We start from the raw sequence: 25,961 nt of genomic DNA, 5'->3' as shown, positions 1-25,961 counted from the left end.
TGCTTTTTTTATTTTTAGCCAGCTACCAATAGGTGCCCTTCTTTGTGAGTCATTGGAAAACCTTCCTGATCTTTGTAAATGAATCTGTGTTTGAAATTCACTGCTCGACTGAGGGACCTTACAGATAATTGTATGTGAGGGGTACAGAGATGAGGTAGTCATTCAAAAATAATGTTAAACACTATTATAGCACATTTATTGCAATTTATTATGTGACTAGTTATTACTCCTGAACGTATTTAGGCTTACCATAACAAATGGTTTGAATACTTATTGACTCAAGTCATTTTAGCTTATAATTTGTAATTAATTTGTAAACGTTTCTAAAAAACATACTTCCACCTTCACATTATGGTGTATGTAGGCCAGTGACACAAAATCTCTACTTTTATTCATTTTAATTGCAGGCTGTAAAACAAGAAAATGTGTAAAAAGTCAAGGTGTGAATACTTTCTGAACGCACTGTATGTAGATAGCCCTTATAGTATCAATCACAAATCAAGATAAATATACATATAACCTAGACTCCAGGTTGGTAAATCCTGCCTTATTTCGATGGCATATGTGTCCAACGTAAGCTAAGGTGAAAAGTATTGTACTGGATGTAAAATAAAACATTCCACAAGTCTATGAAGTCTCTCCTATCAGACAGACATACTCTATTTGAAGACTGGGAGAATACTGTCCTCTAGTGGTTAACTTGAGAATGGCAGTCTACTATTGTCGTAAAAAGGGATACTTCTGCAGTTTACTGCAAATATGGCGACATGATCGGAATGATTTTGTTGTTGACCAGACCACAACAATTAATTCAGCAAACGAACAATATATTCGTTTAAACAGCTTACATATTTTCGTTTTAAGGAACCTGTTGTTTTCGTGCAGACCCAGTCACCTTTAATGGCAGGCGTCATGGAATCAGGTAATATAGCTAACCAACTCGCTATCTAACGTTAGCTAACTAGCTCGTTAGACAAAGTAGGCTACAAACAACTATAACGTGGCTAGCGGACTGGATGTTTTGTCGCTGCTTTAAAAAATAAAAAAAAGACTAATGTCCACATAATGCCAGCTAAATTTGGTATCTTGGTGTAGCTCGAGCTAACGTTGTAGCTCGGGGCTCCCGATTGTTGCAGCAGTCTAAGGCACTGCATCTCAGCCTTAGAGGCGTCACTACAGACCCTGGTTCGATTCCAGGCTGTATCACATTTGGCTGTGATTGGAAGTCCTATAGGGTGGCGCGCAATGTGATTGGAAGTCCTATAGGGTGGCGCGCAATTGGCCCAGCGTCGGTTGTGTTTGGCCTGGGTAGGCCGTCATTGTAAATAAGAATTTGTTCTTTACTGACTTGCTTAGTTAAATAAAGGTTACAGAAAATAAAACAAGTTATCCCTGGGACGCGTTCAGTACGACAGAACGGTGTGCAACGTTTAAGTAAACGGAAACGGTATTGTACTGCTCGACCAGTTGAAGAACGTTGTGATTATGGTGGCCCAAAAGGCGTGTGTGTATGGTGTGCTGTACGAGTTATGCAATTTCATATAGTCACACCTATATTTAGAGAGAACTTGAAGAAAGGTGCGCACAGTTTTGGGGAAAAATGTTGTTCGATATAAACTGTAATGAAACATATGAACTGAACACACCTATGGTTCCTAGCCAGCTGTTTTTGCTAGCAAACTGCTTTCCCCAAAGTCAATTGTAATATTATGTTACTCCAACTTGTTCTGTGTGTCTAATTTCACAGAGGAGCAGGCAAGGAACCGCTTTCAATCAGAGCTGGAGTTCATCCAATGCTTGGCCAATCCGAATTATCTGAACTGTGAGTGGGTTATCTAGCTAGCTAACTTATCCTCTATTTTCTGTCACTCAGTACAACCAAAGACACTATTTACTATAACCTGCAGATATCACTGGCCACTTTAAAAATGAAACACTAGTCACTTTAATAATGTTTACATACTGCTTTACTCATCTCATATGTATATACTGTATGTTAGTCAGTGCCATTCCGACATTGCTCGTCCTAATATTTATATATTTCTTAATTCCATTATTTTACATTTGTGTGTATTGTTGTGAATTGTTAGATACTACTGCACAGTTGGAGCATTTTGCTACACCAGCAATAACATCTGCAAAAAAGAAATGCCTATGTGACCAATAAAATTTGATTTGAGATATAGCTAACATTGTTTGTGACTCGTCTCTGTTCCTCTATGTCCCTCCAGTTTTGGCTCAGAGGGGTTACCTGCGAGAAAAACCCTTTGTGAACTACCTGAAGTACCTACTGTACTGGAAGGAGCCTGAATATGCCAAATTCCTGAAGTAAGATTCAGTTGTTTTTCCCTCTGCATCATATACATCAGTAACAGTAGTATAACAATATGTGTAATGTATGTACAACAGTGCCATCAGTAAGTATTCACACCCCTTTACTTTTTCCACATGTTGTTACAAAGTGGGATTGAAATGTATTTAATTGTCATTTTTTTGGTAAATGACATACACAAAATACTCTGTCAAAGTGGAAGAACAAGTTTCATGTTTGTAAAATATACTGTACCAGTCAAATGTTTGAACACACCTACTCATTCAAGGGTTTTTCTTTATTTTTACTACTTTCTACATTGTAGAATAATAGTGAAGATATCAAAACTATGAAATCACACATATGGAATCATGGAGTAACCAAATAAGTGTTAAACAAATCAAAATATATTTTATATTTGTCAAAGTAGCCACCCTTTGCCTTGATGACAGCTTTGCACACTTAGCATTTTCTCAACCAGCTTCATGAGGAATGCTCTTCCAACAGTCTTGAAGGAGTTCCCACACATACTGAGCGCTTGTTGGCTGCTTTTCCTTCACTCTGCGGTCCAAGTCATCCCAAACCATCTCAATTGGGTTGAGGTCGGGTGATTATGGAGGCCAGGTCATATGATGCAGCAATCCATCACTCTCCTTCTTGGTCAAATAGCCCTTACACAGCCTGGAGGTGTGTTGAGTCATTGTCCTGTTGAAAAACAAATGATAGTTCCACTAAGAGCAAACCAGATGGGATGGTGTATCGCTGCAGAATGCTGTGGTAGCCATGATGGTTAAGTGTGCCTTGAATTCTAAATAAATCCCACAGTGTCACCAGCAAAGCACCCACACACACAATTCCACCTCCTTTCCATGCTTCACGGTGAGAACCACACATGCGGAGATCATCAGTTCACGTACTCTGCGTCTCACAAAGACACGGCGGTTGGAACCAAAAATCTCAAATTTGGACTCGTCAGACCAATCGACAGATTTCCACTGGTCAAATGTCCGTTGCTTGTGTTTCTTGGCCCAAGCAAGTCTCTTCTTCTTATTGGTGTCCTTTAGTAGTGGTTTCTTTGCAGCAATTCAACCATGAAGGCCTGATTCACGCAGTCTCCTCTGAACAGTTGATGTTGAGATGTCTGTTAATTGAACTCTGAAGCATTTCTTTGGGCTGCAATCTGAGGTGCAGTTCAATCAATCAAATGTATTTATAAAGCCATTCTTACATCAGCTGATGTCACAAAGTGGTGTACAGAAACCCAGCCTAAAACAGCAAGCAATGCAGGTGTAGAAGCACAGTGGCTAGGAAAAACTCCCTAGAAAGGCGAGAACCTAGGAAGAAACCTAGAGAGGAACCAGGCTATGAGGGGTGGCCAGTCCTCTTCAGGCTGTGCCGGGTGGAGATTATAACAGAACATGGCCAAGATGTTCAAATATTCATAGATGACCAGCAGGGTCATATAATAATCACAGTGGTTGTCGAGGGTGCAACAGGTCAGCACCTCAGGAGTAAATGTCAGTTGGCTTTTCATAGCCAATCATTCAGAGTATCTCTACCACTCCTGCTGTCTCTGGAGAGTTGAGAACAGCAGGTCTGGGACAGGTAGCATGTACGGTGAACAGGTCAGGGTTCCATAGCCGCCGGCAGAACAGTTGAAAATGGAGCAGCAGCAGGGCCAGGTGGACTGGGGACAGCAAGGAGTCATCAGGCCAGGTAGTCCTGAGGCATTGTCCTAGGGCTCAGGTCCTCCGAGAGAGAGAATTAGAGAGAGCATACTTAAATTCACCCAGGACACCGGATAAGACAGGAGAAATACTCCAGATATAACAGACTGACCCTAGCCCCCCGACACAAACTACTGCAGCATAAATACTGGAGGCTGAGACAGGAGGGGTCGAGAGACACTGACCACGTCCGACGATACCCCCGGACAAGGCCAAACAGGCAGGATATATCCCCACCCACTTTGCCAAGCACAGCCCCCACACCACTAGAGGGATATCTTCATCCACCAACTTACCATCCTGAGACAAGGCAGAGTATAGCCCACAAAGATCTCCGTCACGCCACAACGCAAGTGACTCAACCCACTCAAGTGATGCACCCATCCCAGGGATGGCATGGAAGAGCACCAGGAAGCCAGTGACTCAGCCCCTGTAATAGGGTTAGAGGCAGAGAATCCCAGTGGAGAGAGGGGAACCGGCCAGGCAGAGACGGCAAGGGTGGTTCGTTGCTCCAGTGCCTTTGCGTTCACCTTCACACTCCTGGGCCAGACTACACTCAATCATAGGACCTACTGAAGAGATGAGTCTTCAATAAAGACTTAAAGGTTGAGACCGAGTCTGCGTCTCTCACATGGATAGGCAGACCATTCCATAAAAATTGAGCTCTATAGGAGAAAGCCCTGCCTTCAGCTGTTTGCTCAGTTAACTCTGATGAACTTATCCTCTGCAGCAGAGGTAACTCTGGATCTTCCTTTCCCGTGGCTGTCCTCATGAGAGCCAGTTTCATCATAGCACTTGATGGTTTTTGCGACTGCACTTGAAGAAACTTTCAAAGTTCTTGAAATGTTTCACATTGACTGACCTTCATGTCTTAAAGTAATGATGGACTGTCGTTTCTCTTTGCTTATTTGTTCTTGCCATAATATGGACTTTTACCAAATAGGGCTATCTTCTATATACCAACCCTACCTTGTCACAACACAACTGATTGGCTCAAACTCATTAAGAAATAAAGAAATTCCACAAATTAACTTTTTAACAAGGCACACCTGTTAATTGAAATGCATTCCAGGTGCCTACCTCATTAAGCTGGTTGAGAGAATGCCGAGAGTGTGCAAAGCTGTCATCAAGGCAAAGGGTGGCTACTTTGAAGAATCTCAAATAAGAAATATATTTTGATTTGTTTAACACTTTTTTTGGTTACTACATGATTCCATATGTGTTCATAGTTTTGATGTCTTCACTATTATTCTACAATGTAGAAAATAGTACAAATAAAGAAAAACCCTTGAATGAGTAGTTGTGTCAACTTTTGACTGGTACTCTATATGAAAAATAAAAAAACATAAAAACATATCTCTTGATTTGCTAAGTATTCAAACCCCTGAGTCAATACATGTTAGAATCACCTTTGGCATCGATTACAGCAGTGAGTCTTTGTGGGTAAATCTCTAAGAGCTTTGCACACTTGGATTGTCTAATATTTGTGCACTACTCTTCTTAAAGTTCTTCAAACTCTGAAGTTGCTTGTTGGTCATTGCTAGACAGCCATTTTCAAGTCTTGCAATAGATCTTCAAGCCAATTTTAAGTAAAAACTGTAACTAGGCAACTCAGAAACATTCAATGTCATCTTTGTAAGCAACTCCAGTGTATATTTGGCTATGTGTTTTATGTTATTGTCCTGCTGAAAGGTGAATTTGTGTTTCTGTTGGACTGAACCAGGTTTTCATCCAGGATTTTGCCTGTGCTGAACTCTATTCCAATGCAGAGTTCAGCACAGGATGCATGTTTTAGCAAATGTATATTCTGTACAGACTACTTTTCACTCTGTCAATTAGGTTAGTATTGTAGAGTAACTATGCTGAACGAAAATATAAATACAACAATTTCAACGATTTTACTGAGTTACAGTTCATATAAGGAAATCAGTCAATTGAAATAAATGAATGTATGGGTTTCACATGACTAGGCAGGCGCGCAGCCATTGGTGGGCCTGGGAGGGCATAGGCCCACCTACTGGGGAGACAGGCCCAGCCAATCAGACATGTGTTTTTCCCCACAAAAGGGCATTATTATAGACAGAAATACTCAGCTGTCCTGGTCGCTGGTCTCAGATTATCCCGCAGGTTAAGAAGCTGGATGTGGAGGTCCTGGGCTGGCGTGGTTACAAGTGGTCTGCGGTTGTGAGACTAGCCAAATTCTCTAAAATGATGTTGGAGGCTGCTTATGGTAGAGAAATGTACTTTAAATTATCTGGCAACAGCTCTGGTGGACATTTCTGCAGTCAGTATGCCAATTGCACGCTCCCTCAACTTGAAATATCTGTGGCATTGTGTTATTTGACAAAACTGCACATTTCAGTGGCCTTTTATTGTCCCCAGCACAAGATGCACCTGTGGAATGATCATGCTGTTTTTATCAGGTTCTTGATATGCCACACTTGTCAGGTGTATGGATTATATTGGCAAAGGAGAAATGCTCACCAACAGGGATGTAAACAAATTTGTGCACAATTTGAGAGAAGCTTTTTGTGCGTATGGAAATGTTCTGGGGTCTTTAATTTCAGCTCATGAAACATGGACCAACAGTTAACATGTTGCGTTTTATATTTTTGTTCAGTATACAATGTTGTTGATCCATCCAGTTTTCTCCAATCACAGCCATTAAACTCTGTAACTGTTTTAAAGATACCATTGGCCTCAATGCTATCCCTGAGCGGTTTCCTTTCACCAGCAACTGAGTTAGAAAGGACGCCTGTATCTGTGTACAGGTGAAGTCGGAAGTTTACATACACCTTAGCCAAATACATTTAAACTCAGTTTTTCACAATTCCTGACATTTAATCATAGAAAATATTCCCTGTCTTAGGTCAGTTAGGATCACCACTTTTATTTTGAGAATGTGAAATGTCAGAATAATAGTAGTGATTTTATTTCAGCTTTTATTTCTTTCAGAAGTAAAGTAGTATTTGTATAAAATCAACATTTCTGGGACTATACGTTGGGACTATTTACATTTGTTTAAATTGTGACCAATATCATGATAAATGCACTGCAGTAGATGACTATTTTTCTACCCCATAAATAAAATGTATGTGTAATTATTTTTTATTTTTTTTACATACACTCAATTAGTATTTGGTAGCATTGCCTTTAAATTGTTTAACTTGGGTCAAACGTTTCAGATAGCCTTCCACAAGCTTCCCACAATAAGTTGGGTGAATTTTGGCCCATTCCTCCTGACAGAGCTGGTGTAACTGAGTCAGGTTTGTAGGCCTCCTTGCTCGCACACGCTTTTTCAGTTCTGCCCACAAATGTTCTATAGGATGAGGTCAGGGCTTTGTGATGGCCACTCCAATACCTTGACTTTGTTGTCCTTAAGCCATTTTGCCACAACTTTGGAAGTATGCTTGAGGTCATTGTCCATTTGGAAGACCCATTTGCAACCAAGCTTTAACTTCCTGACTGATGTCTTGAGATGTTGCTTCAATACATCCACATAATTCTCCTCCTCATGATGCCATCTATTTTGTGAAGTGCACCAGTCCCTCCTGCAGCAAAGCAGCCCCACAACATGATGCTGCCACCCCCGCACTTCACGGTTGGGATGGTGTTCTTTGGCTTGCAAGCCTCCCCCTTTTTCATCCAAACATAACAATGGTCATTATGGCCAAACAGTTCTATTTTTGTTTCATCAGACCAGAGGACATTTCTTCAAAAAGTACCATCTTTGGCCCCATGTGCAGTTGCAAACCGTAGTCTGGATTTTTTAATGGGGGTTTTGGAGTAGTGGCTTCTTCCTTGCTGAGCGGCCTTTCAGGTTATGTCGATATAGGACTTTTTTTACTGTGGATATAGGTACTTTTGTACCCGTTTCCTCCAGCATCTTCACAAAGTCCTTTGCTGCTGTTCTGGGATTGATTTGCACTTTTCGCACCAAAGTATGTTCATATCTAGGAGACAGAACGCGTCACCTTCCTGAGCGGTATGACGGCTGCGTGGTCCCGTGGTGTTTATACTTGCGTACTATTGTTTGTACAGATGAACGTGGTACCTTCAGGTGTTTGGAAATTGCTCCCAAGGATGAACCAGGCTTGTGGAGGTCTACAATTCTTTTTTTCTGATGTCTTTGCTGATTTCTTTTGATTTTTCCATGTTGTCAAGCAAATAGGCACTGAGTTTGAAGGTAGGCCTTGAAAGACATCCACAGGTACACCTCCAATTGACTGAAATTATGTCAATTAGCCTATCAGAAGCTTCTAAAGCCATGACATAATTTTCTGGAATTTTCCAAGCTGTTTAAAGGCACAGTCAACTTAGTGTCTGTATGTAAACAATTGTTGGAAAAATTACTTGTGGAATGCACAAAGTAGATGTCCTAACCGACTTGCCAAAACTATAGAAATTTGTGGGGGTTGAAAAACGAGTTTTAATGACTCCAACCTAAGTGTATGTAAACTTCCGACTTCAACTGTAGTAACTGGGTGTATTGATAAACCATCTAAATTGTAATTAAAACTTCACAATGCTCAAATGGATATTCAATTTCAGCTTTTTTTATTTTTACCCATCTACCAATAGGTGCCCTTTTTTGCGAGGCGTTGGAAAACATCCCTTGTCTTTGTGGTTGAATCTGTTAAATGAATTACTCGACTGAGGAACCTTACAAATAATTTTGTGTGGGGTACAGAGAAGAGGTAGTCATTTAAAAATATTATGTAAAACAATATTATTGCACACAGAGTGAGTCCATGTGACTTGGTAAGCACATCTTTACTTGTGATATCAAAGGACTTGAATACTTATTGACTCAAGACATTTCAGCTTTCATTTTTTTATTATTATTTTTTTTTTATTGAGAAACATAATTCCACTTTGACATGATGGGTTATTGTATGTAGGCCAGTGACACATTTTCTCAATTTAATCCATTTTAAATTCAGGCTGTAACAGAATATGGAAAAGGTTCAGCGGTGTGAATAATTTCTGATGGCATTGTATGTGTCTCCCTTGTCATGCAGATACCCCCACTGCCTGCACATGCTGGAGCTTCTTCAGTACGAGCACTTCAGGAAGGAGCTTGTGAATGCGCAATGTGCCAAGTTCATTGACGAGCAGCAATTACTGCACTGGCAGCACTATTCCCGGAAACGCACCCGTCTGCAGCAGGCTCTGGCAGAGCAACAGCAGCAGCAACAGCTGCCTCATGGCAATGCTACTGCTAAATGAGAGAGAGAGAGAGCGAGAGAGAGAGAATCTGTGGCATGAAAAAACAGGATGATTGAACTTGAATGGACATGGACTTAAATGTCAATTCAGCCTCCTGGATATGTATGTGTGATATGGATCATGGGGATGTCTCTTTTTGCTCTTATTTATCTTTCTGACTTTGTATAATAAAAACTACTTTTGGTTAAAATGCTGTTGCTTTGTGTTGTTTGACCTCAATAGAACAGTGGTGGAAATGGACAGCATTGTTTACTCCTAATTTCTCAGGGAGAGTGAGGCAGCAGTTTTGGTTAGTATTAGAAAACTATGATAGATGTAATGGATATTATGCAACCAAGAGCTAAAATTACAATATAAGCAGTGAAAAACAGTTATGGAGAAATATAATACACATTCAAATATGGGACTGTTAAAGTGTGTATGTAAAACAAATTGTCACTCTGATTCAGGCCTTTATTCAATTCGCATCGTGAAATTAAGCATTACAGCGTGATTACAGCGTGATAAAAGTGTAATGGCAATTTACCCACTTTAGCGTCTACTGCATTCACGGTAAATAGTGCTTATGTCGGCTCAATCAGAATTGACCTTAACATTTCTATCGCAGAATCTATAACACTTCAATTTTACTGATGGATTAGAGCTCTCAATCTGCTAATGACTAGATGCTTCTTGGGTAAAGACCGTGAACAACCTCTCAAATTGTTTACAATTAATAGGATTAGTAAACTTAAACATGCACACAATTAACATGTATTATTTCTTAATTATGATGCATTTGGAATGTATAACTGTAATTGGATACTTTTTAAACTATTTCATAGTCCCTTACCAAGATGGCGCGAAATATAACCAACGTTTTGAGTTGTCACAAACCCGGAAGATTACTGAACAAAAACTGCTGTTGAACAATTTGATAAGAGCACAGCACGGATTATTGCGAAATTGAAATAAATCGAATTTGTCATTGTTCTATCTAATTTGCTCCAAAATACATTTGTGGATGGTTGTTTATTAACACGCGGTAAATGTTAAACTCAAAGAATTGTGGCTGTGTGTTTTGGATCTTTTACACCTCTTGTTTATGACGTTTCCCCAAAAATTACTACTCTTTATCACGTGATGTTCTTTAGATAATGGTAGGATTTCAATTGTATACTCCTCGCCTCCTTCTCAAAACCCATTGGAGGAGAAAGCCAGAGGTCCCGCCCCTCTGACCTTCTCCTCCAATGGGATTTGAGAAGGCGAGGAGGAACAATTGAGATTCTCCCAATGTCCATTTTTTGTCTCAAGATCAATGTTCACTTCACTCTGTGCCGAAATAGACTGTAGGCTGTTGAACCGCTGAAGGATTGTGAGATTAAGGATTTTGACTTTTCCTTCTTGTCTTCTGTTGAAATTACTTTTCTTCTATTGTTTTAACCCTGCTCAACGCACAGCAGTTTTTGGCTTCACACGTAAGTGAACTTTGAAACACCCTCAGTCCCCTCCCACCAAACCCCCACAGCTCAAACACACACTGTAATGTTTATATTATGTGCGTTCTCTCTCTTGAGCTCAGCTGTATCTGTTTGGCATCATATACAATGTTACCCAGTTGGACAGATAGTGGGTAGTGTTTGTGTCTGTTGTGTAGGTATGTCAGCGACAGAGTCATTTGTCTATTTGGTGCCAGTGTTGTCTCACATTAGCGGTCTGTTGTTTCCTTTAGAGTTATTAGTCAGTTCTCTAGCTGTATTTTTATAAACACCCTCCTGAACAGGTCCCTGATGTAATTGTATTCCAGGTCTGTCTGTCATGTCCTCGGACAGGACCGAGAGGATGCGGCAGCTGCGAGTTGCGGTGGTGGGCGCGGGAGCTGCAGGTCTGTGTGCCGCACGTCACATCTTGTCCCGCCCAGACACCTTTGCCCCACCCGTCGTCTACGAGCTCACGGAACACGTGGGCGGCACATGGTTCTACGAGGAACGCACTGGTAGCTATGACAACGGGCTGCCCATTCACAGCAGCATGTACAGAGACCTCAGGTACAGTAACACTAACCTCACCCTCTCTCTCTTTCTATCTCTCTCTCTCTGACATGACCCAGGTCTTATTTTGTGTGTCTCATGTTTTACACTCCCTTAACTCTATGCAGGACCAACCTGCCCAAGGAAGTCATGATGTTCCCTGACTTCCCCTTTGACCCCCAGCTGCCCTCCTTCCTGCCACACCAGGAAGTGCAGAAGTATCTGGAGAGATACTGCCAGAGCCATTGCATCACACCACATGTTAGGGTAGGTACCGTCCACTCACACACGGTCCTCTGTCAGTGGTAGAGAAGGAAGGTCCACACTCATCGATTTCAGGTGAAAAAAGGAAAATGTTTATTCCGTTTCACAGGACAAGAGTCTAAAGCCTCTCACCCCATCTCTCCCCTACTCTTTGTTAGTTCAGCACTGTGGTGGATGAGGTGAGACCTGTGGTGACGGAGGGTAAAGGACCAATGACGACATGGGAGGTGACGTCACGTGACAAGTCTGGGTCACGGAACACTGAAACTTTTGATTCCGTGTTCATCTGCAGCGGGTAAGAGATGTGCATGTGCTTTAGATATTTACAATGTCTTTTACACCCTAACCCTTAACTCTTGACCCCTGTCTCCTTTCCCTGTAGGCACTACTCTGACCCCCACATCCCATCCATCCCTGGGCTAGAGCGATTTAAAGGTGTACACCACAGTCATTAATCCCTATCCCTCTCTTTCTCTACCTATGTCTCATGCCCAGAATTTTCCTGACCATGCAACCTGAACTGGAAAATGTCTGGGCCAGGTTAAGTGTTCAGGAAAAACTCATGGCTTTTATCTCATGCCATCTTTCTTTATCTCCCTCTTTCTCTGAAGCTGTATCTCATCCCATCCCCCTGTCTCTCTCTCTAGGCAAAGTGATCCACAGTCACTCATACCGCCACCCAGAGCCCTTCTCAGGTCAGTCAGTGGTGGTGCTGGGCGCTGGGGCCTCAGGGCTTGACATCTCACTAGAACTGGGTCGATCCAACGCCCAGGTGACTCTGAGCCACGGTAAGCCCACCCTGCCCTTTCCTCTGCCTTATGGAGTCCACCAGGCCACCCCTGTGGAGGAGATCCAGGAGGATGGGTCTCTGCGGTTCCTGGATGGGTCCATTACCCAGGCCCAGGTCCTGCTGCTCTGCACGGGCTACAACTTCAGCTACCCCTTCCTGGAGCCAGCCCGTTTGGGCCTGGAGGTTCAGGAGCACCTGGTAACCCCGCTCTACAGGTTCCTGATGCCCCCAGCATTCCCCTCACTCTTCATCATAGGCATCTGTAAAATAATCTGCCCCTTCCCCCACTTCCACTGCCAGGTGAGGTTGATGGTGATGTTGATAATCTTATTTTTTGTGAAACAAAATGTCTGGCTACCTCATCCATCTCTCCCTCACTATATCTTGTTCATTCTCTCTCTTATTGCTTTTTTGTTCTTTCCCTTCTTTCTCTCTCTCTATCAATCTCTCTCTCTCGCTCTTCCCCTCTTTCTCTCAGGTCCAGTTTGCCCTGGCAGTGCTGGAGGGCTCGGTGGCCCTGCCATCGCGGGCTGAGATGGAAGAGGAGGCCCAGGGAGAGATGGCGAGGAAGGTGGAGAGGGGGGTGCAGCTCAGACACATGCTGAAGATGGACAAGGAACAGTGGGGTTATGCACAGACCTTAGCTCAGACTGGGAGGTTCCCCCCTCTACCCCCAGTCACACAGAGCCTGTATGAGGAGGTATGGAGGCAGAGACAGGTTCACCCACAGAACTACCGGCAGCTGAACTATCGACTTGTCAGTGACACACAGTGGGAGCAACAGGAACTGCATGCTGGTGAATGAGGAGGAGAGGAAAGTAGAGGTTAGGAATAGGGTATGAGGAGAGGAAATGACTGAGCATCCTTGGATAAATGGACAGAATGATGTAGGCCTTTTACTGAAATGTTACTTTTGACATAATTTATTGTAATGTATGGACTCATGTAAATAATATATGCAATTTCACCCACAATCCTTTAGATAATGTTAGTAGCCTAGCCTATAACAAATGCACCTCACCAGCTTTTCTTTCACTTATTGTAAACAGAAAACATGTCATATCTCTGTCAGATTTCTCAATATTGAATTATTTGTAGGATATTTTATATCAATACAGTCCTTAATGAACTTTTCAAAATGTATTTCCAATGCCAAAACTGCCAAGTTCCAAGGAAATAAAAAAAATGCCAAGGAAATATTAGAAAACCAGTTTGTCCACTTGTTTTAATATGACTTTTTTAGTTTATTTGGGATTTCCCTCTTATAATTCGAATGACATGATTTGTAATAATAGCCATCTGGCCTGCATGTCAGGCTATTTTAAAAGTCATTGAGATATGTATGTGTTTCAGTTTTTCTCCAAATGCTCTAATATATACTGGGTGACCTTCTTTCCCGGGTTTTCCCATCTGGTTTGAGTAGTCATATCCCAAAATGTTGAAATTGGACACTATTTAAGAGTACATTCTTAACCTTTATAACCCTCCTTTACAATTGTTTCTAATTCGAAATGTAGAACCAGTCAGACCACACCCGATTGTTTTAGTCTTAAATAGATATCGCATGTAATTTCAACACTTCCAGGAATCCGAAGCATCGCTATTTAAAAGGGATAGGCACGGAGGGATGTAGTGGCACATTGGATGTAGGAAAAGCGGGCGTATCTTTTCCCGGCTGCAGAAGGTAGAGGTTAAAAAGCTGTGGGAACGGGTCAGAGGAAAGAGGGGGGCGGGAGGAATGGGAAAGGGTACAGTAGAAAGGCAGGCAGGGTGTTTTCTTAACGTAAAGGAAGAGTTAAATCAGAAGTTAATAGCTTATTGTGAGTTATTAAAACGATAGCCTACACCGCCGAGATCTGGGAAACCGAAAGTTATCTAATTATATAAGACATAAACAAGAGAAGGAGACCTCGATGTCGGGAATAGGACACGGTCTGGAATAGGTAAGTCAAAGTATCCGCTTGCCACCAGCTCCCCTCAATATTCAAATTGTAAACAACAAATCTTTAATGGTGTGTGTGGCATACATGTGCGTTATATCAAAGAAGAAGAGATACTTTGTATTCAACGTGTCGTACGCGCGTTCCTGGCAGCACGTTCATGGCAAGAAATCTGAGCGCACTCGTTCTACAGTCAGACAGAGTGAGTCTGAAAAGTATTTAAAATGCAACCTTTTAAAACAGATTGGGAATTTTCCGGTGTAGGCTAGTGCATGCATACTTCCGAGTTTAGATAATGGGAAAGATTCACTATTACGAAATAGACTAGTCTCGCCTACAGTTCAGTCAGTGTTTTTCGAACTTCTCTAAGGAATGCTTTGTGTTTTTCTCCTGAGTAGGCTATCCTGGTATCCTATTGTTGATACACTCCGCTTTATCCTGTAGTAAGGTTGTGCACATTGTACAATGATCTTGGCAGCTTCTTTTTGATAAAAATAAATAAATATTTATTTATATATATATCAGAGACCACCCACCTGAGTAACTTTATCCCAAATTAAAATTAATCAAATCCTCTTCCTTGATCTCCCTTTCTCTGCCATCTGCCCACAACAACAGGGTGAAGGATGGAGGGAGATACAGAGAAAGAGACAGCAGAGGAGAAGGAAGGTGATGATACAGAGCTGTCTGGTGAGGAAGGGGTGGGGCGACTTCATCAGAGCGGAAGGTCCTCGGATGAAGACCAGGACCTACCCATCATGCAGTGGGAGGACCTGAGCCTGCGTATCGCCGAGCTAGAGAAACAGGAGGAGGAGAGGAGGGAGAGGGCAAAGGTCAGAGGGCATAAAGAGAGGGAGTAGATGTTTTTGTGCTCTGCCCTTAATGACAGATCTGAGATTAGTTTATCTGCCCCAAATCAAGACCTTAACAATTAGCGGGAACAGCACAACATTGACCTTAGATCAGAATCTAGGGGTAACTTCATCCTACTTCTCTCTTCGCCTTACACATGTGACTGTCATCTACTGGTATTAGGCTGAAAGCTGGAGCCCGAGATCACAGTAATAATCTCTGTTAATTAGATGATAGGAATAACACCCTGTGAACCCCTGGCATTAAAGCTGAACTTGTCTGTTTGAAAAAGACTGCAGAGATGGGTTTAATGACACCCTTACACTCTCAAATACCCCACCACCACACGTCTCCACCTTTTCCCTCCTCCCATGTCATCTCTCCATCCCTGATCCCTCCCTCTATTCCTCTCTTTCAGAGTACGAGTGGGTCGGAACAGGGGAGTGTGTCAGGGGGCTGGGCGGAGGAGAGGCAGGGTGGGCGGAGGAGGAGAGAGGAATGGGAGGAGGAGGACTATGGAAGGTGTCGAGTTACTGTTTTCTCATCTAGGTAACAAATGTCGAAAATCTCATTATCAACTTCATTCTGTATTCTCTGAAACCATCTCATTTCTGTTCTTTCTGTTCATGCAATTGTTTCCTTTTCTTATTACAGATTCCACAACCACAGAAATCTACAATTATGCTACACCAACAACAGTGAGAGCGAGGATGATGATAAGGAGGAGGGGGCTGGCAAAGAGGTGAGCGATTCCCTCCTGTATTATAGTCTAGCTCAAGACTGGGACAAAAACCTGCACACATTGCGGCACTCTAGGACGAGGTGTGAAGAACTCTGTTCTACACCGATGTATCATTCATTCATCCATCACGGTTGGGGTCAATTCCATTTAAATTCCAGTCAATTCAGGAAGTACACTGAAATTCCAATTCCAACTCCCTTCAATGCTTTTCAATGATGAAAATTTGGAATTGGAATTTGGTTTACTTTCTGAATTGACTGGAATTTAAATGGAATTGACCCCAACCCTAGCATCTATACTCATGCCATTTTGTGTTTCCTGTTTACTGTCAGGGTTCTAAAGAGGCAGGTAGCCATGGTTACCATCCCTCTGGCCTGAAGCTGGAGGTGAGGGCTGCACTGAGTGCGCTTAAAAACAAGCTGCTCGCTGAACAGAAAGAGAAGGAGGTAAGAAGGATGGAGAAGGGAGACTGTAAGTGTGGACTGTGGAGATAGAGGAAAACACTGAGCATTGTCTGAGAGAGAGAGGTGAAGATTGGTATGTGAATAATTCCTGTGTGTGTGTGTCTCAGCACCTCGCCTGTGTGATCACTAAGAGGAAGCATCTGGAATGCTGTGACCTGCAGATCTGCTCAATACAACAGCTCAGCTCCCTCAGGACCTCACTCAACCACGACATACACGGTCAGTAGTCGGTCATTACATGGAAATCTTGGTCATTACATGGAAAAAAGTGGTTATTACATGGTAATAACTTGTTAGTAAGTGCACTGGCATGTGACTGCTTGCTGTACAGTTTGTGCATTTTTGGCTCTATGTATTTGTGCCTTGTTGTTGTGCTTTGCATGTGACAATAGTGGTAATACTAGTAATATTCTATTCTATTCTTGTAGACCTGAGCTCTGAGTTGGTGGGTCACCTGTTGATAAGGGACCAGCTGAGGACCAAACAGGATGCCATGCTCCTGGATGTACAGGATCTGACATAATGTTGACCCACAGGTGCACAGGATGTGACATCACCACTGCCATGGACAGGGTACCAGGACAGGAAGTCATTGTGACCAATAGTGGATAAAGGGATTTTGGCCCAGATATGCCACTATGAGACTGTCAGAAGTATTTCCGTAGCAGCCTACTCAACATGATTTTTCGTAAAGGAGAAATGTTGATTATGAGCAACTGATGAGCAGCATCTTGGACCGGCGTCATAATACAATTCATATTTCACAGACAGGGTATGGATAACTTTCTCTTCATCATCCCCACCTGATCTTGACCAGCATAATCTTCATCATCATTAGTGGACAGAGTACTGTATTAGGACCTTTTTTGACTTACGCATGCACTTAAACAAAAATATTTAATATCAGAAAGAGGGTTTTAAGCCATTTGTGATGTTGTTTGAAACATCTCTAGTAATATCTGACTCCTAGTGTTTTGCCTGTGGTAAGAAAGTCCTATTTATCTTGGGGGTGTCAGATGGAGAACCTTCACAGCCATAGTGTAACGCAACATTCAATGAGTTATATCATTTACATATATGAGGGATACCGCTTTTGCATAAGTTTTATTGTGTAAACATTGCAATATCCTTGACTTACTGATTTAAGGGAATTGTCCACTTATAACCTGTATAAAACAAGCTAAGGAGCTGCATATTCAGGCTAAAGGGAACAGTCCTGTAACAATTTGGTAGAGAAGTTTCTTTGTTGGTAATTAACCTCTATTATGTATAATATGAGCCTCATGTAGTTGTTGATGTAAGGGAATTGTCCGCATAGTGCCAATAAGCCTGTGGGTATTGCCATTATGTATTTTATGATATACCTGGTTTCCAGCCATAACTATAACTACCACCAGCATAGGAAACTACAAAGCTGCAATTGGTCGATTGACTCCATGCCAGCATAGTCCGAAAATATTTTGTGTTTCTCAGATTGTTCTGGTAATTCTCACATAGAAACTTCATTGGGATGAAGGATGTTTGATGTGCTTTTTACATTTGTAACACAAATCAGGTTTTTTTTTTTATCATGATGGAAGTGGCAATTTTAGGCCCTTTTTAATCCTATGCATGACAACACCTTGGTGTCATTATACCCCTAATAGCTCTAAAATATGGACTATCATTGCATTCTGAAATACAATTTTACACATTAATTTATTCAAGATTAAAACTATTAATATTATCTCAAAAGTACCCTTTTTGATTTTGTTAAGTTTTAGACATATTGTTTTAAACAATATACTTTACTAGTACATCACATTTCCAGAGTGGGCTCTCTGTTACTTTTAAAGTTATGATTCAAAGGGAACTCCTTCTGCTGGTGATTTTCTGAATGTGCAATCCTACAGTAGGGCTGTGATTGGTTAATTACCTATAACGTCCATTTCTTTGTATACTGAACAATAATATAAATGCAACATGTAAATGGTTGGTCCCATGTTTCATGAACTGAAATAAAAGATCCCAGAAATGTTCCATACTCACAAAAAGCTTAATTATCTAAAATTCTGTGCACAAATTTATTGACAACCCTGTTAGTGAGAGTTTATCCTTTGCCAATATAATCCATCCACCTGACAGGTGTGGCATATCAAGAAGCTGATTAAACAGCATGAACATTACACAGGTGAACCTTGTGCTGGGAACAATAAAAGGCCACCCTAAAATGTGCAGTTTTGTCACACAATGCCACAGATGTCTCAACTTTTGAGGGATTGCAGGAATGTCCACTAGAGCTGTTGCCAGGGAATTGAATATTAATTTCTCTAGGACCTCCACATCTAGCTTCTTTACCTGCGGGATTGTCTGAGGGTGGGATTGCTGAGGAGTATTTCTGTCTGTAATAAAGCCCTTTTGTGGGGGAAAATGTATTCTGATTGGCTGGGCCTGGCTCCCAAGTGGGTGGGCCTATGCCCTCCCATGTGAAATCCATAGATTAGGGCCTAGTACATGTATTTAAATTGACTGATTTCCTTATATGAACAGTAACTCAGTAAAATAATTGAAATTGTTGCATATTGTGTTTATATTTTTGTTCAGTATATAACATAATTTCTTCAAAGTGGTAGAGAGCCCACTCTGGGAATGTGATGCTTGAAATATATATGTTTCCAAATCGTGTTTCTAAAATTAAGCAAAACCATAAAGTGTACTTTTGAGATATTAAAAATAAATATAATATCTTACCTGGTTTTCTGGTGATATGAAAGATTGTCATTTGTCACTTTAAAATATACCAGCCTGTTTCTTCCGTCTTGCCGTTGTCCTGCTATCACAGTTCATTGTTTCATCATACTACAAATACACACGATTATTGGAAGTACCACATATAATAATTGCTAGTTAAGACACGAGGTAATAAGGCCAGGAGATTTTCCTGACCATGTGACCTGACCAGGGACAAACACCAGGCTCAAGTTACTGGACCAGAGTCTTTCCTCTTCAAGTCACATGATCAGGAAAAACTCCTGGCCTTATTACCTGTTGTGTCTTAACTAGCAATTATTATATGTGGTACTTCCAATAATCGTGTGTATTTGTAGTATGATGAAACAATGAACTTTTAGCAGATTCAAGGCCATGGGAAAGGGGTGAATGCTATGAAGTAACATTGAACTTTATAATCTCTGAAGTATTATTCAGTATTAACTTTTTTTAAATGTATCATTTTGCATTCAATAAACCTTGTAAGGTTATTTAATGTTGTGTGCTGTCACTGTGTCTGTCTTTGCTGCTGCTAGCACACCATTCAATATTTCCAAGTATTTGTTCAAATCTATAAGTTTAAGTGCTTGCGTGCGAGCGAGTAAACGTGTGTGTACCAGTGGGACCTTCAGTGGGACCTCAGCACTAATGATTGAGAGGACAACAATAGAGGAATAGGGAGGGAGAGATGAGGATAAAGACAAACTGAGGTAGGAGCATGGTTGCGCAACAGAATCAGGGATGACTGACCTGCACCAGATGAGAGATAGGGAGAGCAGGAGGAGGAGAGGAATAAAATAATAGTGTGAAAGGTGAGAGAAAGGTGCTGTTACTGTATGCTAACACTGTTTTACTGATGAGTTCATTGGCTACGAGGACAACGGCAAGAGGGAAGAAACAGTCTGGAATATTTTAAAGTGACAAAGGACAATCTTTCATATCACCAGAAAACCAGGTAAGATATTATATTTGTACACATTAAATACTCCAAAATATCAACACCACCACAAACATACAGAGAACGATGAATAAGGATTTTCCTTACTGCTGTAAGATTTACAATGATACAAATACCCAATTTACACACATTTTTGATTTGACAAAAGGGTTCATGAAAAATGTCAGTAAACATAAATCGAAGCGTTGATAATTCAATGTTGCAGTAACATTCAAGTAGTAGCGCCTGCAGCTGCTTGCCTGTATTGGGTTTCCGTTCTGCATATCTGTCTGAATGGATATCAATTATTTACAGTGCCAGCGAAGGTCATAGGAATAGGACCCTGTGTTGATCGGGACCAAGACACTTTTAGCTGCACCCTCCCCAGAACCAAGATGCTACGTCTTCCTTTAAATCTTCAGATCCACTTGTTATTAGAAAGATATAAATAAGAAGGCTTCTGGAATAACTAACCAAGGCCATGAGAGAGTTCTGTGTGATAAACACTCCCAACATACAGTGAGGGAAAAAAGTATTTGATCCCCTGCTGATTTTGTACGTTTGCCCACTGACAAAGAAATGATCAGTCTATAATTTTAATGGTAGGTTTATTTGAACAGTGAGAGACAGAATAACAACAACAAAAATCCAGAAAAACACATGTCAAAAATGTTATAAATCGATTTGCATTTTAATGAGGGAAATAAATATTTCACCCCCTCTCAATCAGAAAGATTTCTGGCTTCCAGGTGTCTTTTATACAGGTAACGAGCTGAGATTAGGAGCACACTCTTAAAGGGAGTGCTCCTAATCTCAGCTTGTTACCTGTATAAAAGACACCTGTCCACAGAAGCAATCAATCAGATTCCAAACTCTCCACCATGGCCAAGACCAAAGAGCTCTCCAAGGATGTCAGGGACAAGATTGTAGACCTACACAAGGCTGGAATGGGCTACAAGACCATCGCCAAGCAGCTTGGTGAGAAGGTGACAACAGTTGGTGCGATTATTCGCAAATGGAAGAAACACAAAAGAACTGTCAATCTCCCTCGGCCTGGGGCTCCATGCAAGATCTCACCTCGTGGAGTTGCAATGATCATGAGAACAGTGAGGAATCAGCTCAGAACTACACGGGAGGATCTTGTCAATAATCTCAAGGCAACTGGGACCATAGTCACCAAGAACACAATTGGTAACACACTACGCCGTGAAAGACTGAAATCCTGCAGCGCCCACAAGGTCCCCCTGCTCAAGAAAGCACATATACATGCCCGTCTGAAGTTTGCCAATGAACATCTGAATGATTCAGAGGACAACTGGGTGAAAGTGTTGTGGTCAGATGAGACCAAAATGGAGCTCTTTGGCATCAACTCAACTCGCCGTGTTTGGAGGAGGAGGAATGCTGCCTATGACCCCAAGAACACCATCTCCACAGTCAAACATGGAGGTGGAAACATTATGCTTTGGGGGTGTTTTTCTGCTAAGGGGACAGGACAACTTCACCGCATCAAAGGGATGATGGACGGGGCCATGTACCGTCAAATCTTGGGTGAGAGCCTCCTTCCCTCAACCAGGGCATTGAAAATGGGTTGTGGATGGGTATTCTAGCATGACAATGATCCAAAACACACGGCCAAGGTAACAAAGGAGTGGCTCAAGAAGAAGCACATTAAGGTCCTGGAGTGGCCTAGCCAGTCTCCAGACCTTAATCCCATAGAAAATCTGTGGAGGGAGCTGAAGGTTCGAGTTGCCAAACGTCAGCCTCGAAACCTTAATGACTTGAAGAAGATCTGCAAAGAGGAGTGGGACAAAATCCCTCCTGAGATGTGTGCAAACCTGGTGGCCAACTACAAGAAACGTCTGACCTCTGTGATTGCCAACAAGGGTTTTGCCACTAAGTACTAAGTCATGTTTTGCAGAGGGGTCAAATACTTATTTCCCTCATTAAAATGCAAATCAATTTATAACATTTTTGACATGCGTTTTTCTGGATTTTTTGGTTGTTATTCTGTCTCTCACTGTTCAAATAAACCTACCATTAAAATTATAGACTGATCATTTCTTTGTAAGTGGGCAAACGTACAAAATCAGCAGGGGATCAAATACTTTTTTCCCTCACTGTAGAAGATAAACATGAGGGAGCTAAACATTGATCACATAAACAACATTTTCCAACTAATTTAGCTGTCATTTACATGAATCATCTAAAGAAAACACACACAGTGTGCACAACAACACATTTTAGCAGACACTCTTATCCAGAGCAAGTTACAGTAGTGAATACATACATTTCATACATATTATTTTTTTTTTGTACTGGCCCCCCGTGGGAATCGAACCCACAACCCTGGCGTTGCACACACCATGCTGGCGTTGCAAACACCATGCTCTACCAACTGAGCCACAGGGAGATACACGCAAGGAGAACCCACTATCATTGGTTCCATTTCCAAAACATGCATTCTTGGCACTTAGGATAGACTTTTAAATACTGTATGTCACATTCTTTGACAGTGGATCAGTCTACAGTACTCCAGAACATGGGCTTCAGTGTACTCATGGTCAAAGTGGATCAGATATGTAACATGGGTGAATGGAGAGTTTCCGGAAGTGTGTGTTACTGATTGAAGAGCTAATGGACCGAGAATTATCCATAATCAGCTAAATACATTCCTAGTGAGTATTTCCAAACTAAAGCACTTGTTTTCTCCCTCTTGCACAGAATATTCCTTCCCTCAAACCGTCCGCAAAGCTGGAGAGTAAAGACGACCGTACCTGAGAGAGAGCGAACGACAGGAACACTAAACAAGCAGAAGAATTTGCCGCAAGGAGCGCGTGATGAAAAAGGAACACGAGACTCTGCAAAAGAAGGGAAAACAACCACAGTCAACCATGATGATAAGCCAAGCCTCCAACACCACAGAGAGCACATCTGTGACAGGGACCTTCTCCTCCTTCACCCCATCCCCCCCTCTCCCTCGCTCCCTGCAGTAGTGATGAGTCCTATAAGTACATCTTCCTCCCTCTCTGCTTCTCCCTCACCTTCTTCTTCAGCCTGACGCTCAACTCCATTGTCCTGGTGCGGCCCTGCCGTCGCTATGGCGGCTGTTGCCATGGCAATGCCCCCCGCCGCTGGACCACCCCTCTGATCTACATGGTGAACCTGGCGACCACAGACCTAATGTACGGCCTGTCCCTGCCCTTCCTGGTGGCCAGCTACGTGCTGCGAGACCACTGGGTGTTTGGGGACTTCATGTGTCGCCTGGTGTGTTTCCTATTCTACTTCAATCTCTACTGCTCCATCTTCTTCCTCACCTGTATATCCGTCCAACACTACTTGGGCATCTGCCACCCCATGAGGACCATCACCCTGGAGAGCAAGAGGGCCGTGAAGGGGACCTGTGCCATGGTGTGGGTGGTGATGTTTGTGCTTACTTGTCCCATCTTCAGGTTTGCACAGACAGGGTATGAGGTGAGAGGAGGAGGTGGTGGCGGGAGGGAAGGAGAGTGGGGGAATGGGTCTGAAGAGGAGGGAGGGAGGAAAGGGGATCGGTGGGGATTCAAAGGCATTTGTGAACTGTTGGGATGACGCTATTGATAAAGAGTTTGCAGACTATGTCCCGTACGGCCTTGTCCTGCACCTACTGGGGTTCTTCGTCCCATTCATCATCATCGCATGGTGCTACTCCCAGGTAGTCAGGACCATCTTTAGGACCCTGCATTCCCCATCCAGCTCCCAGGTAGGAGAAGATGAGGAGGGAGGTAATGTGGGGTCAGAGGGGCGCAAGGAGAGGACGTCCCTCTCCATCTCTAGCACACAGCATTCCTATTACATCCGCAGGCGCCGCAAGTCCATCAAAACCATTGTCACCATCACTCTCCTGTTTGCACTCTGCTTCCTCCCTTTCCACGTTACCCGGACACTATTCCTGCTACTCAGGAGGGGTCAGATGGGGGGCTGCAACGCCATGAAGACAATCTCAATCTGCTACAAGGTCACTAGGCCACTGGCTTCCTGCAATGCCTGGCTGAACGCTCTCCTGTACTTCCTCACTGGAGACAAGAGTGACCCCTGCTGTGACACGGCCAGTCAGCATAACCACCACCTCAACCCCTCTCTCTGGCCACTGAAGATCCTGAGGAGAGACAGAGTGGGAGAGAAAGAGTAGGTGAAGGGAGAAAAGAAGACTGAAAAGGAGAAGAAGAGGGCAATTCGTCTGGACAATGAGTCAAAGTCTACTGGGTTTGTCGTTTAGGAGATTTTACACTTGGAACAAATACGGCATCGTTTTTGTGTAAATTTGTGTGTGTTTGTGTATTATTTGTATGGACCTTTCTATTTAGGGCACTTAGTTGTTTTGCACTTTATTTCATTTGGACTTGTTAAATGCGTTACTTTCTCAGTTAGCATGTTGACATTAAATGCAGTTGGATTTTCAGTGTACTTCCTGAATTGACTGGAATTTAAATGGAATTAACCTCAACCCTGGCCAGCACATACAGTGAACACACAGTGTACAAACAGTAGCTAAGCCACATGGCTATTGTTAAAAAGTTAATAATGGTAATAGCTAAGAAGCTGCTAATAAGCTGGTACAATTTACAGTAAGGGATGTCACAAGCATCATATAAAATCTTTGTTGTATATTAATTAAATTATGACTTGAGATCCATTACATTCAAATGACTGACAGCTGTGAGGACTTAAGCTATGAAACAAATTATAAGAAAGCAATACTGGATAAATATAGAATGAAAAATCCAGCACAATGTCTCTTGGGGACATTTACTGATCTTACAACTAAAATGTGATGCTGTGACTCTAGGATGATTGAATCCATCAAAAACAAATTCCTCTATGAATCTGAAATGTTAGTCTGGGGTGTAATCCAGCTATCCTGATATCACTGCAGCTTTCATAGCTGATATTGGCCATACACCTATGCTGATCACACACCTGTGCAGGTGGGCCCAAAAATGTCACAAAATTTACCCTGAAAAGTTCTAAGTAATTTGTAAGTATATCAACCACTGACCACATAAAACAGCACAACAGCTTAAAAGTTAGGTTGGAATGTACTGAAATGAAAACACTAGCTACCTTGTACTGAAACATAAAACTAAATCATATTGATTGGAAGTGTTGCTGACCTGGAGTAGTCTGTCTATAGTGCCATATCAATGCTCTCCGTCTTTGAATGGCAGGAATCCAGGTGACGAGCAGATTGACATTCAGCAGTAGAGCAGGTGCAGTATCTTGGCATGAAAATGTAAAATAAATAGTTATCCAAGTAAGGTGGAAAAAAGTTGTTTTTTTTGCTTCTTTTTTTTACATATTTCCTCTTGTTTTTAGAATCCTCTTGTTAAAAAAAATCCACAGGCTTCCTGTAATTTAGTCCCTGTGGTCACTGCCCCTGTTTTGGACTGGGACCTGCCCCAAACCTAGGAGCAAGGGACTAATCGGGACGTGAGAAGAAGGGTGAGATTCACCCAGTCTGGTAACAAATAGATAGACTGATAGTTGGTGAAAGAGAGCAGGTGAAGGATAGGGAAGGGCTGGAAGGGACAGGGAAGCTTTGACTTCTCAACCGGCTTTAGCTTTTAATCCATAAGTAACAGTGTTGGAGCCCTGAGAGTGCAGTTAAGGCTCGGTGGGGGAGGGAAAGCAAGAAGGGATCAGAAAGGAAGAGAAAGAGGGTGAAAGTAAGGGAATGTGTTCTACCTATCCCAGGGTCACACAACAAATGTTTATTTTATTACAAGAACTTAGAACTCAAAGGTAATAATGTGGCTTCCACCAAGGCCAGAGTAACAAAACAAGTTTTATTCAAGGAGGCAGTGTCAAACCGAAAAACAACTAGAACTAAACGTGCCAGAGCAGAAAGCTGTTAGATGCCCTGTGTACAGCTGTGGAAAGCTTGCATGCTTACATGTGTTTTGGATTATGCT

General features: G+C 42.2%; 3 protein-coding genes and 1 pseudogene across 3 annotated transcripts; all 4 read left to right on the top strand.

The window, feature by feature from the left end:
- Positions 1–743: 743 nt before the first annotated feature.
- med31 (mediator complex subunit 31) lies at positions 744–9,460 on the top strand. Its single transcript, NM_001146435.1, is given in 4 exon segments — positions 744–922; positions 1,748–1,822; positions 2,232–2,328; positions 9,060–9,460. Coding segments are annotated over 4 exon segments (402 nt in total). The 5' UTR covers positions 744–900; the 3' UTR covers positions 9,268–9,460.
- A 1,032-nt stretch (positions 9,461–10,492) lies between these two features.
- On the top strand, positions 10,493–13,537 carry unm_sa30652 (un-named sa30652). Its single transcript, XM_014197434.2, has 7 exons — positions 10,493–10,724; positions 11,054–11,294; positions 11,405–11,543; positions 11,699–11,835; positions 11,923–11,975; positions 12,188–12,630; positions 12,809–13,537. The coding sequence occupies exons 2-7, from the start codon at positions 11,065–11,067 to the stop codon at positions 13,133–13,135; spliced, it is 1,329 nt and encodes a 442-aa protein (XP_014052909.1). The 5' UTR covers positions 10,493–10,724; positions 11,054–11,064; the 3' UTR covers positions 13,136–13,537.
- Positions 13,538–13,891: 354 nt separating this feature from the next.
- On the top strand, positions 13,892–19,577 carry im:7136398 (uncharacterized). The gene is made up of 7 exons (XM_014197435.3): positions 13,892–14,273; positions 14,889–15,103; positions 15,541–15,671; positions 15,777–15,864; positions 16,197–16,310; positions 16,436–16,547; positions 16,757–19,577. The coding sequence occupies exons 2-7, from the start codon at positions 14,897–14,899 to the stop codon at positions 16,849–16,851; spliced, it is 747 nt and encodes a 248-aa protein (XP_014052910.1). The 5' UTR covers positions 13,892–14,273; positions 14,889–14,896; the 3' UTR covers positions 16,852–19,577.
- A 2,975-nt stretch (positions 19,578–22,552) lies between these two features.
- Positions 22,553–24,560, top strand: LOC106603429 (P2Y purinoceptor 3-like; annotated as a pseudogene).
- Positions 24,561–25,961: the final 1,401 nt, after the last annotated feature.

This window comes from Salmo salar, chromosome 04 (assembly GCF_965601325.2).
Source record: "Salmo salar chromosome 04, fSalSal1, whole genome shotgun sequence".
NCBI lineage: Eukaryota > Metazoa > Chordata > Actinopteri > Salmoniformes > Salmonidae > Salmo > Salmo salar.
This window is presented reverse-complemented; position numbering and strand designations above follow the sequence as displayed.

What these genes read in the sequence shown, in the direction of transcription:
- unm_sa30652 (XM_014197434.2), top strand. Translation starts at nt 11,065, where the DNA reads ATGTCCTCGGACAGGACCGAGAGGATGCGGCAGCTGCGAGTTGCGGTG. An exon ending in GCATCACACCACATGTTAGG is followed by an intron (nt 11,544 to 11,698) that starts GTAGGTACCGTC and finishes ACTCTTTGTTAG; the next exon opens with TTCAGCACTGTGGTGGATGA. An exon ending in TCCCCCACTTCCACTGCCAG is followed by an intron (nt 12,631 to 12,808) that starts GTGAGGTTGATG and finishes TCTTTCTCTCAG; the next exon opens with GTCCAGTTTGCCCTGGCAGT.
- im:7136398 (XM_014197435.3), top strand. Translation starts at nt 14,897, where the DNA reads ATGGAGGGAGATACAGAGAAAGAGACAGCAGAGGAGAAGGAAGGTGAT. An exon ending in AGGAGGGGGCTGGCAAAGAG is followed by an intron (nt 15,865 to 16,196) that starts GTGAGCGATTCC and finishes GTTTACTGTCAG; the next exon opens with GGTTCTAAAGAGGCAGGTAG. An exon ending in ACTCAACCACGACATACACG is followed by an intron (nt 16,548 to 16,756) that starts GTCAGTAGTCGG and finishes CTATTCTTGTAG; the next exon opens with ACCTGAGCTCTGAGTTGGTG.